The sequence below is a fragment of the Mirounga leonina genome, unplaced genomic scaffold (assembly GCF_011800145.1).
Source record: "Mirounga leonina isolate KUSES-001 unplaced genomic scaffold, KU_Mleo_1.0 Mir_92, whole genome shotgun sequence".
In the NCBI taxonomy this organism is placed as follows: Eukaryota; Metazoa; Chordata; class Mammalia; order Carnivora; family Phocidae; genus Mirounga; species Mirounga leonina.
This window is the reverse complement of record NW_023270852.1, coordinates 6,816,908-6,830,049: the sequence shown is the minus strand read 5'-3', so window position 1 is coordinate 6,830,049 and position 13,142 is coordinate 6,816,908. Positions and strand designations below refer to the sequence as shown.

Sequence of the window (13,142 nt, the reverse complement as noted above, 5' to 3'; positions counted from 1 at the left end):
TCAAAAGAAAAGTGAACCCCCACTGAAATAATATTTTAGGAAGACTAATTGGGAGTGCAGTATGGGACATTCTAGAGGGAGGAAAACCAATCAGATCCTTACTTCAGCAATTCACCTGGGAGATAATCAGGGCCCGGTAAAGGGACATTACAAAAGACAAATTGTCAGGATGTGGTAACAGGTTAAACCTATGGGCAAAAGAAGGCAGCCACTGAATCGAAGTGGGGAAACTGAATGAAAACCTAGATGGACACGCATCTCATTTTCTAGATATATTCAGTTCAATGTTTAAGGGTCTCTTAGGTGCTACATTTGCACCAGACCCAGATGAACTGGGGTCTCTGCTTTTGAGCAGCTTACGGTTTATGTCTAAGGATTTGGACTTATGTGTCAGTAGCAGAGACTATAGCTGAATCCATAAAGAGGGACATGTTCTGAAGGTTAGAGGGCTATGAAGAAGAGCACTGCTCTGGAAAGAAGTAAAAGAACAGGAAACACAGAAGCAGCCAGTGGAAACTATACAATGTTCACTTGATTTTTTGCTACCTTCCTAGCAGTACAGTAACCAGAAGAAGGAAGGAGAAAGGGTTCTGCTCTAGTTGTCCTTGTTAGACCACTTGTAGAATGGAGTATTCAGTTCTATGCCCTCTACCCTGAAAGGTATATTGACAGATAAAGCATTTTCCAGGAAAGCCTCGGGGATATAAAAGAGACCCATGTTAACAAAGGCCAAAGGAACTGGGGATGCTCATCCTGCAGAACAGAGGACCAGTGAGAATTTGATTAATGTTTTCAAATATTTGAAGGGCTGAAGAGAGAACAGATTTGTTTGGTAGGATCCAGAGCGCACTGCCACTGAAATAAGTAGAATACAGTAGTAACTTAAAAATAATGATGGTGAACTCTTACATATTATTACATGCCAGGCACTGTTGTAAGCATTTTACATACATCAACTCACTTAACTCTCTCAAGAATCCTATGAAGCAGATACTATTGTTATCATCCTCTCTTAAAAAAATGAAGAAACAGAGGAAAAAGAGTTTAATAACTTGTCCAAAGTCACACAGTTAGCAGTCGAGACAGGATTTGAACACAGGCAATTTGGTTCTAGAGTCTGTGCTATGTTGACTTAAGAGAATCAGATTTTGGCTATTCTGAGGAATATAATGCAAAAGGGAAAATTTCACAGTAATTAGAGCCATCTGTGTATGAAAAGGCTTGTGTCTCTGAGGCAGTGAGTCCCACATAAGTTCAGGTGTTCAAGTACAAGCTGGAAATGTGGCAAGAGTCTTACTACTCAAAGTGTTATTGGTGGATTAGCAGCAGTGACACCATGTGGGAACTTGATGGACTCTCAAGCTCCTCCTCAAAACCACTGAATACAAAGTTTAAGAAGCATTCTAGTCCACAGATCTTTACACATACGAGAGGAATAATGCAGAAGTTAGGGGCATGGTTGTATTGCCAGCCTGCTCTGAATGTGAATCTCAGATAGGCTAATTTCTAGCAATGTCATTTATTTGTCTAAACCTCGGTGTATCTGAAATGGACCAGTAATTGTATCCCCATGGGGTTGTTGTGAGGATTTAATGAGTTTATACATGTAAAGCACTTATCAAAATGCCTAATACACTATAAGTACTCAATAAATGTAAACCACTCATGAAAATATACATCAGATATAAGACTAATCCAAATAAATATCTCTTAAAATCCCCTTCAACTTGAAAAGCCTGTTTTTCTATGAACTAGAGTATCCAAACCAAAAAACCAAAAAACATACGAAGGCAAGAAGCAGCCCTAACCTACCAATCAGGCATTGAGTTTCCAAGGATAACACCCTTACCTCTTTCATTGAGATGACTGAAACAAGAAGAAAGTATTCCTTTCATTTCATCTGCTACCACAGAGTTTAAATATCCTGGTAAATCCTATTCTCAGCTTTCAAGATACTTAAACAAGACAAAACAACAACAACAAAAAAACTACCATCCGAAGAGGGAGAGGAAGAAAAGCAGAAAATCAGACAACTGTTTATGCAAGATTAACTTTACAAAATACACAAAAGAAATGCCTAAACACTGCCTATCATGCTCTAAAACTCACTTGGCATTTCAGTACCACTTGTACGGCCCAAACCTAGAAAACCAAACAATCCTATAAAGATAAACAGAAAATGATAAATGGAGATACAAATGTATTACAGTATAGTACTGGAAACCTGTTGGTTAAGAATGGACCAGAAAATGCAACTATAAATCAAGCAATAAAAGAGAAATTCTTGCTATGCATATTCTTAATTTTAAGGTAAAAAATGCGGTCTACAGATTTTTGCTGTCCATTCAGTATGACAATAAGACAGGATGTCAACATGTCTGGACCCACGTAAGACTTTTTCCAATGAGGCATTTACAAATTTAAATTATGGTCATGGTTGTCAAATGGCAACAGGTGGAAGCTTCCACATGCCAAGAGCATTACAGAGAAGGAAAAGTTTAGATAGAACAATAATATATTAGGCTTGAGTAAACAAGTGCCATCAAAGAAAACTGTGGCTGACTTCATTTCCTTCCGGTAACTCGGCATATGCAGTATGTGCACCAACGACTTGTTCATTCCTGAATAGACTGCCAAGTCCTAGAGCCAATATTTACAATTTTTAATGCTCCAATTAGTCAGATATTTTAAAGGAAAACTGGAATGATTTTGCCAGATTTTTAGACCTAATACCCTGAAGGGCTTTGATTGTCTAATAACATAAATACCTGTTATAAGAGAGATATTAATATCCTTTGTCATTGAATGCAAGCATGTAGAGCGGACAGTGCATTCATGGAAACTGGGTTGAGAGAAACATTAGCTGGTGTGAGCCACTTTAATTTTTCTTTAATTTAGCAATTTAACAACGTCCTGAAGAATAATCCAAAAGCTGATCTGGGATACAATACCAACTGAGATAAAAGGTAATGTGATTTAAGACATCACAAGGGCACCAGCAAAAGTATTACTGAGATTTCAGTAGCTTGTATATTAGAAAACAAGAGAAACACGGTACTTATGCATTATATACCTTCCCATCCAAAGACTAGCCTGACAAGATGTTACAGATGATGAGTTTTCATCAGGGTCTTCAGAGGTGGAGCTTTGGGCCAATACTCCTGATGCTTGACTTGTGATGTCTTTATAAAGCTGAATAAACTGGTACAAGTTCATGATCCGTGATGCTTCTACAATGCCAGTACTTTTGTTAATCTAAAAATACAAAAAAAAAAAATTTCATAATTTCTCTGGCCATTTTTTTTAAAGTTTTTATTTAAATTCCAATCAGTTAAGATACAGTGAAATATGTTTCAGGCGTAGAATTTAGTACATACAACACCCATCACAAGTGTCCTCCTTAATCTCCATCACCTATTTCACCCATCCCCATTCTCTGATCAATTTTTCCCAAAAAGGGGGAACAAATAAAAGTTTTCAAGGTTTGCAAATTACCTAACAAGAGAGGAAGAGTCTGAACAAATGAAGTGGAGTTCAAAGTACTTGCACACATTTATCTCATTTGATACTCAAAATAACCCTGTAGGGTTGATTAGGCATCACCCTGTTTAGAGTTGATGAGGTTAGACAACTTTCCCAGACCTAAAAAATGAACTTTAGAGATCAGTATTGACAATTCTTTTTAATTTCTTAAAGAATTTAACTAAAAGATTTATTTGAATCCAATACCCACATGCCATTCTACTATAACTGAAACAACTGATTGTTTTCTTGAATATCTTAAGTTCTATTTTATACCAAAATTTCCAAACTAAAGCAAGAAAATTACATTAAAGTAAATCCTAGCAAAAAGTGGTTGAATTCTTCCCAGGAGGCTATTTTGCTTTTTGGCAAGCCCTCCCCTCCTTTTTAGGCAAAAAATTCATTTACTATGAAGTGGAACCAGTGGCCTACAGATTGTACCTGTCCTCACTTGAGCTTACATTCTTTTTTTTTTTTTTTTTTTAAGATTCTATTTATTTGACAGAGATAGAGAGAGCCAGACAGCTACAAGCCGGGGGAATGGCAGAGGGAGAGGGAGAAGCAGGCACCCCGCTGAGCAAGGAGCCCAATGCAGGACTTGATCCCAGGCCCCTAGGATCATGACCTGAACTGAAGGCAGATGCTTAACCAACTGAGCCACCCAGGCATCCCTGGAGCTTACATTCTTAATGTGAAGAGATATTTGGGGCAAGCATGAGGTAAGAGGTAAGGAGAGATGATATTGCTTTCATAAAACTTAGGGAGTCCTAGATTGGGGCATATATTTTCTTTTGAAGTGACCAAAGTGAGTAGGGTTGAGAGGGTACTGTTCTTGAAAGAACCTGAAGTAATCAGTGACAGACTAGCGATGTGAAAGACTTTTTTTTAGCACAGGGGATGGTATGGAAGACTGTGGGAACAGAAGCAATGAAATCTACTAAATACATATCAAAGTTAACAGAACAAACAAAATCAGAAAACATTTACAAAGAAATGAATGAGGAAGAGGGAGAGAAGGCCTTAAAATTGTGCACAAAGTAGGTTTTGAAATGTGTTGATGGAACTGGGCACATGGGAAGGTGAAGTAGATAGGTTACGCATTAAAAAAATTATATCAACATTTCGATTTGGAATGAAAATAATAATAGTTGTAACTAATGTTTATTAACTGTTTATTATTTGAGAAGGCAATGAGAAAAAACTAAGAATCAAGTATGAATCAGATTCCATACTGTGAAGATGGCGGAACAATCCCTAAAACTGATTACATTTTGGGAAGGTAAAATCTATATGGAGATGCATATACGTAAGATTCTTTGTAATAAAAGATTGTATGTGAGAAAGAAGACAAATATATAGAATTAAAGGTGATCGGAATTTATAGAGGTTTATACAACAGACTTTCAGAGCTGAGGAAACTAGACCAATCTTCCTTTGAAGCTGCACAGTTTGGAAGAAATATGGGAATAATTCCTATGAACTTGGTATTTAATAGCAAGGTTTATCAAACTAAGCTACTATAATCATAGGATTCATGCAACAAATATTTACTGAGTACCCAGTATATGGGTATTATGCACGTAACTATGTACTGCGTGCACCGCTCTAGGCACTGGTGACCTACTGTGTATAAAATGAAAATCTCTGCCCTCACGGAGGTTACACTATGGGTAGGAGAGACAAAACATAGATTAGGTGAAATGGAAGTAAGTGTTATGGAGAAGATTAACCAGAGAAGAGGATATACTGAAGGGTTGTAGGGAAGGCGTCACAGAGAAGGTGATATTTAAGAACTGGAAAAGGAGCAGGAATGGGTCATTTAGGTATCTGGGGGAGAGATCATTCCGGGTTGGAAGAATAGGAAATGTGAAGGCTTGTTAGGCAGAAGCGCACCTGGTGAGGAGCACAAGGAGTCCAGCAAGGAGCGCAGGGGGGTTGGACTAAATGAGAGAGGGAATGAGAGTAGTAGAAGATAAGGTTAGGGGGATGAGGTGGAAACAGAATGTATAGGACTTTGCTAATCATAGTAATAACTTTAGCTTTTATTACAAGTGCATGGGAAGTCACTGGAAAGTTTTGAGCCAAGGACTAATATGATTTGATTTCATTTCAGATTATAAGTGGAACAGACTGGTTGTTGTGCTGAGACTAGACAGAATAATGGGGGCAAGAGCGTAAGCAGGGAGATCAGTTAAGGGATTATTAGCATAAGCCTTGTGAGAGATGATGGTCACTAAGAATTGGGTGGTAGTAGTGAGATGGTGAAAACTGGCCAGGTTCTGAATATATTTTGAGGAGAAACCTGTCACGATTCACTTATGGATTGACTGTGGGATAGGAGAGAAAAAGAGAAGATGAGGATGGCTGGCGCCAAGGTTTTGGTCTAAGTAACAAGATGGATGAAAATGATACAATTTATGAAGTTTCTTAATAGCCATCTTAGTCCATAATTTTAATTAACTCATTAATTTTTCTAATATTATTCCCACAAAATATTTCATTTAAACATCATTTAGATTATTTTTTATAATGAATTAAATATTGTTTGAGGATAATCATGATAGCAGATGACAGTCAAGATAAGGTCTTTTTGTAAATACAGAAGGTTATAGTACAATTGTTTAGGTGCTTAGGATTAAGAAATATGAAATTTCCTCTCAATCAGTTTTTCACATAGGATTTCAATTTTTTTTTTCCTAATGTTAACACTGACTTCTCATAGATTCTTTCAATAAGAACCTATGGAATGCAAATAAAACATTTCTTTAGATCTAAAATAAAGAAAAGTTACACAAATGAGAACTCTTGATTACCTACTGAGGGAGAGAGAGAATCTCAAGCAGACTCTGTCAACGCAGAGCCCAACGCAGGTCTTGATCCCATGACCCCTGAGATCATAACTTGAACCGAAATCAAAAGTCAGCTGCTTAACTGACAGAGCCACCCAGGCGTCCCTGTCTTTAATACTTGTGCCTTTCTATTTAGAATCTTAGGGAAGATATTTAGTCACATACAGATGTAATGGTTGGAGATACTGAGGTGAAAAGAATTTGACTAATAGTAAATTAATATCTTAAACATTAATTCTATATTTGCCAAAGAGGAGCAACAGAATGCCAAGGGATCAGAAACCTGTTATTCATATTCCCACAGCTCTCTACAATTTATAATAGCCTCTTTGATATGAGCTGAGTACTTCATGAGGTAAAGAGGGAGAGAGAATATAATTTAGCTATTATACTGTATCAATCAACAAGGAAAACTTCAACCTATCCCAGTCATTTAAAATGAGAGTATTTCAGGGCTCCTGGGTGGCTCAGTCATTAAGCGTCTGCCTCCGGCTCAGGTCATGATCCCAAGGTCCTGGGATTGAGCCCCACATCGGGCTCCCTGCTCAGCGGGGAGCTTGCTTCTCCCTCTCCCACTCCCCCTGCTTGTGTTCCCTCTCTTGCTGTGTCTCTGTCAAATAAATAAATAAAATCTTAAAAAAAAAATGAGAGTATTTCTTCTACAGATTTTTGTTCACTCAACATATATCGAGTTCCTACCAGGTGCAAAGCAGTATAGGCCATAAGAGATACAAGGATGAATCTAGATAGAGTTTCTGCCCTCAGGAGCTTACTATCCACTAAGGGAGCTTAGAAACTAAATAATTTTATTCTTTTTTTTTTTTTTTTTAAAGATTTTATTTATTTGACAGAGAGAAACACAGCGAGAGAGGGAACACAAGCAGGGGGAGTGGGAGAGGGAGAAGCAGGCCTCCCGTGGAGCAGGGAGCCCGATGCGGGGCTCGATCCCAGGACCCTGGGACCATGACCTGAGCCGAAGGCAGACACTTAACGGCTGAGCCACCCAGGCGCCCCTAAATAATTTTATCCTTAATGTAGAATTTAGTTATGAAGTATAAATAAAATGCTACTGGAGTTTAGAAGAGGCAAGATAATTTCTATTAAGGAAGACTTTATGGATGAGATGGTATTTGAGTTGGATCTTTAAAGAGACATCAAGTTTAACCATGCAGAAATAAAAAGATGTGGCAGAATTTGCAACGATGTGGATGGAACTAGAGGGTATTATGCTATTATCATTAGACAATTATCATAGGATCTCACTGATATGAGAAATTTGAGAAACAAGACAGAGGCTTATAGGGGAAGGGAGGGAAAAATGAAACAAGATGAAACCAGAGAGGGAGACAAACCATAAGAGACTCTTAATCTCAGGCAACAAACTGAGGGTTGCTGGAGTGGCAGGGTGGTGGGAGGGATAGGGTGGCTGGGTGATGGGACACTGGGGAAGGTATGCACTATGGTGAGCGCTGTGAATTGTGTAAGACTGATGAATCACAGATCTGTACTCCTGAAACAAATAATACATTATATGTTAATTAAAAAAAAAAAAAAGATGTGGCAGAAACTATTAGCCGATTACCCACACGCCATTCCCACCTTTCATTACCAGCAGAGCCCTGATTTTGTTTTGGTGTCTACCACTCCCTAAAATGACTCGAGTCATTCCTGGTTAGTCTAACCTAAACCAATCATGGTAATTGCATGCAGGCCCATGATCAGTGTATAAGAAGAGGACAAGAGCTAATAGTGATCCAATGAATTGAGAAGAGGGGTCTGCTAGGTTTTTGAATGAACCAATCTAGGAGCTGCTTTGTATCAGGGTTTCTTAATAAGTGAGAAAATACATAGGGTTTTTCTTTAAAGTAGTGTAACAGGAGTTTTCTGACTTGTAACTGATGGCAATTTAAATGACAGAGGAATGGACATTCTAGCTGAAGGAATTCAATGAGCAGAGGCACCGAGGTGGGAAAGTAACAGCTCTACAGTCTTCAATTAGTTAAGCCTGGCAAGACTGGAGTGCAAAAGGTGATAGTGGTAAATGAAACAGAAAAGATAGTCTAAGATTGGTAGATTGTAGAGGACCTTGAATGCCAGGTTAATGAGCTGGGACTATTTTGTAGCCAATGAAGAACTGCTGAGTTTTTAGCAGGAAAGTGATCTGAGGAGAGCTGTGCTTTAGAAAGGTTATCTTAGAATTAAGAGAAGAGTCTGGAGGTATGATGAATAATCACAGAATCTAAGGTAATATGGATGAGAAGAGCCTGAACTATAGTTACAGTCTCCTAGAGGGCATGGAATTTGTCTTATGGATAAACTGGAAGTGAAACCCGGTAGAGGTAAAAGTGACAAGATCAGAGAGCTAATTACTGTGGAGAAGGCAAGAAAAGGAATCAGAATGCATGTTTTTCAGAAACCTTTGTGACTAGAGTTCTTATAAATTCACCCTTGTGTCCTTTGAAGTTGACTTTCAAATAGTCCTGAACATTATGTGCAGTGTAAATTCGCAGCTGATGGGGTTATGGGAGATACTGAGCCTATTTGAATGGATTTTATAAGTTTTTAGCTCAGTTCTTCATTTCTTCTTTACTTTATTCCTTTGCAAAGTCAAAAGTTGCAGATTCCCAGAGTTCTTTTGAGAATATGTGTATTTATAACACTGTAAAAACCCTAGTGAATTTAACATAAATACAATATAAACCCAATAACAAAACAAGCAAAAAACCAGAAAATAGAAAAAATATGTGATTGGTATACAAGTTTTGAGTCTAGGAATCAAAGTATAAATAATAAACAGGATGTTGGATCAAGTTGTCAGTATTTCAATGTGTGTTCTGTTACTATGATTTGTAACACATTATACAGCATAAAGTTACATTGCTGCCCACACTAGTTCCACATTAGCTACCTCTGTGACACATAATACAAAATTTTTTAATGATGTTTCTTTGACAGCTATTATATTGCTCTTTAACATTTGGACTTTTAAAAATAATCAACTAAGTAAATGTTTAGTGTGGATAGACTCAGCTGAATGGTATTAAACTATGCTGTGTATTCTCTCTAAATCAACTGTAAACTTCAACAAGTGCCATTCACCTTCAGGCACTTAGCAAAGTCTGGAATTACTATCTGTCTTTGCTTCTCTCAACTCTTTAAAGTTCTTTTACTACTTAAATTGATTAGAACATCTAATTTGATCAATCCATGATCAATCCTTCTACACTTAAAGCATAGTACTGGCAATCAACCCACTGGGAAAACATGGCATATTATTTGGGTAACCCCCGGGGTCCATGACACAAAAGAAAAAATATCCTTACCCAGTAGTTCTTTATGGGTTGATCAGGAATGGAATTCAGGGCATTCATGAATGCTTAATTTATTGGTTACATGCATATGGGTGGTTTTATTGTTTGTTGGAGGGCAGGAGTTGGGGTAGGAGAAGGCCTAGTAAAATTCATTCCTTCATTTTCAACAAAAGGTCTGTGGCCTCAAAAAGGTTAATAACCACCTATCTAATCTACCCATTGGTGGATGAGTCTTACTCATACTCTATGACAGCTGCCATTATATTTTTTGGCATAGTTGATATATTCAATTATCTAAAATTTAAAAACCAAATAAAAGGCAATGCACTAATGATGAAAAATCCATTCTATAACTAAAAATTTCTTTCTTTTTTTTTTTTAAGATTTTATTTATTTATTTGACAGAGACACAACAAGAGAGGGAACACAAGCAGGGGGAGTGGGAGAGGGAGAAGCAGGCTTCCCGCCGAGCAGGGAGCCCGATGTGGGGCTCGATCCCATGACCCTAGGACCATGACCTGAGCTGAAGGCAGATGCTTAACGACTGGGCCATCCAGGCGCCCCTAACAAAAAATTTCTAAAAACAAAAACAAACCAAAACCACACAAAACACAAAACCTAAAAATACCCAAATCTTTCTAATGGATTTTTAAATTATTAAGTGAATGAAACTATTCTTCTTAAAAGAAATGATCTCCTAAGATAACTCTACTTTTTAAGCAGTCAGCTTAGAGCTAAGTAGGGTGTCACCTTAGGATTCCATAGCCAGCTAAAATACGAAAAGAGAGGTAGAAGGATAAGAGGTCACTACCACCTCCTTTTATTATAAAAATCTCTGCTATATGAAACTATATAACCAATGAGATTCAAACAGTTAACCTGGAGGGCAATAACACTAACAAAACTGTGTCTTCCTCAGCTTTACAAATGTTTTAGCAAATAATTTGCTAATTATTAACATTAATTTCTACTATACCACACTATTAAATGGGGCTCTAATCACCAAAAGAATTTAAGTTCGGAGTTGGAAGTCTCTATCATTCTCACCTTGGTACAGACCACACGTACAACTACTTTCCAAAAGGCAGAGGAATCAGACCCAGGCTGTACCTCAAAGAGAAGATGTTTTTCCTGGCCAGAAGCCACTTTAGCAGTTCTGAAAAGAGAAAACACATTTGTTAATTTTATGAAAAGTCTTATAAAATAATGGAGCTATGTATGAAACCAGATTCAAGAAACACTTTAAAACAGAGAAGAAAATTTGAAGAAAATACAGAGACAAAAAAAAATAATGATCATAATAGATTCTTAAAACACAGGGATAGAAAATGTTTTGATTATAAACATACAACTAAGTTTTTAACATCAACGGCATAGCTCACAGAATATTTATAAATCTTTTTATGTCCTCTCTCAATGGTTTTTAAATGCTTAACAAAGACATCTAGAAAAAAATATGTCCAAGGAATCAGACTTAAAGAAAAAGTTTAGCTGGTTTCACTTATCCACATTTTGACTATTGCCTCGGATGTATAAAATGTGAAAAAATCTTACTCTTGGTTGAGTTCTAATCTAAGCAACAACACACACCTCTTCGAAAAAAATTTTTTTTTATAATTTGGGACTGGATCAAAGCAAATGATTTTGAGACACCTTAAATACAGCTTTGCTGTCTTCCTCCAGCAGAGTAATTTTGAGAGCCATAGGATTCTAGCATAAAAATAAAACTTTTAGAAGATAATTCAGTATCTTCCCATTAATGCCAATTTAAATTAGATCAAAGATATACTTAAATATTGTGGCTCCCTTTTTTTTTTTTTTAAAGATGTTATTTATTTGGCAGAGAGAGACACAGCGAGAGAAGGAACACAAGCAGGGGGAGTGGGAAAGGGAGAAGCAGGCTTCCCGCCGAGCAGGGAGCCCGATGTGGGGCTCAATCCCAGGACCCTGAGATCATGACCTGAGCCGAAGGCAGACGCTTAACGACTGAGCCACCCAGGCGCCCCAATTGTGGCTCCTTTTTATCATTAGTCAAATTTCTCTCTGAGCACCAAGGGAGGTATCACCTTGGAACTAAATGACATACAGCTAAATAGAGCCCACTGAAAATGAAGCAACTAGCCCTAGGTAGCAAAGTCTGCCAGTGAAAGTAATTCATCTGTGCCAGTTCCCAGTTGTTTTCTAGCTATCAAGCCACACTTCTTCTGTATAGGTTTAACTTTATAATTCTCAGACAGCATTGCCCTTGTGAAATGCCCAACTCTGACCCATTGAAATCAGTTTTAAGAACCAAATGGTATTTACCCCAAAGATATAAATGTAGTGATCCGAAGGGGTACGTGCACCCCAATGTTTATAGGAGCAATGTCCACAATAGCCAAACTATGGAAAGAGCCAAGATGTCCATCAACAGATGAATGGATAAAGATGTGGAATGGAATATTATGCAGCCATCAAAAAACCGAAACCTTGCCATTTGCAACGACGTGGATGGAACTAGAGGGTATTATGCTGAGCGAAATACGTCAATCAGAGAAAGACATGTATCATATGATCTCACTGATATGAGGAATTCTTAATCTCAGGAAACAAACTGAGGGTTGCTGGAGTGGTAGGGAGTGGGAGGGATGGGGTAGCTGGGTGATAGACATTGGGGAGGGTATGTGCCTTGGTGAGCACTGTGAATTGTGTAAGACTGATGAATCACAGACCTGTACCTCTGAAACAAATAACACATTTTATGTTAAAAAAAAAGAAGATAGTAGGAAGGGAAGAATGAAGAGTGGGAAATCGGAGGGGGAGATGAACCATGAGAGACTATGGACTCTGAGAAACAAACTGAGGGTTCTAGAGGGGAGGGAGCTGGGGGGATGGGTTAGCCTGGTGATGGGTATTAAAGAGGGTATATATTGAATGGAGCACTGGGTGTTATACGCAAACAATGAATCATGGAACAGTGCATCAAAAACTAATGATGTAATGTATGGTGATTAACATGACATAAAAAAAAAAAAAAAAAGAACCAAATCCAGTCAACGTTCTACCCTAGATAAATAAAAGGAAGATGTTCTTTACCATCATTTCTGTATTACACAGTAAGCTTAGCTTGTGCATCCTTTCATATGACATATTTATCTGGTATTTTTAGGCCAAAAGGCAAAAATTTATTAAACAGATGGTTTATGTATATAAGTTCCAAGACTCTAAAGGGATGGCAAATGTCATTGATTACTCTTCATAAGAGTCAAAACAATAAACTTAAAAAGCATTCCATTCATGATACTATTAAATTCTTAATCCATTTTTACGCTTTAAGAATATGGTCCCAGAAGTAATGCCTTAAATACTACCATTTGGATAATCTAAAAAAAGAAAAAAGTACAATGCTAGAGTTTTATGACTATATTTTTATTATAAAAGATCAGACAATATATAAACATACATAGTAAGATGTACAGTC

General features: G+C 37.5%; 1 protein-coding gene across 2 annotated transcripts in view; it reads right to left on the bottom strand.

Moving 5' to 3' along the window:
- Positions 1-13,142, bottom strand: part of RNF141 (ring finger protein 141) — a 37,568-nt gene that overhangs the window by 11,622 nt on the left and 12,804 nt on the right. For both annotated transcript variants that reach the window (XM_034995160.1, XM_034995159.1), the window contains exons 3-4: positions 10,730-10,838; positions 3,074-3,255 (exon numbers count right to left, since the gene is read on the bottom strand). In XM_034995160.1, coding sequence (XP_034851051.1) covers positions 3,074-3,255; positions 10,730-10,838 — 291 coding nt within the window. The remainder of the gene's footprint in view (positions 1-3,073; positions 3,256-10,729; positions 10,839-13,142) is intronic.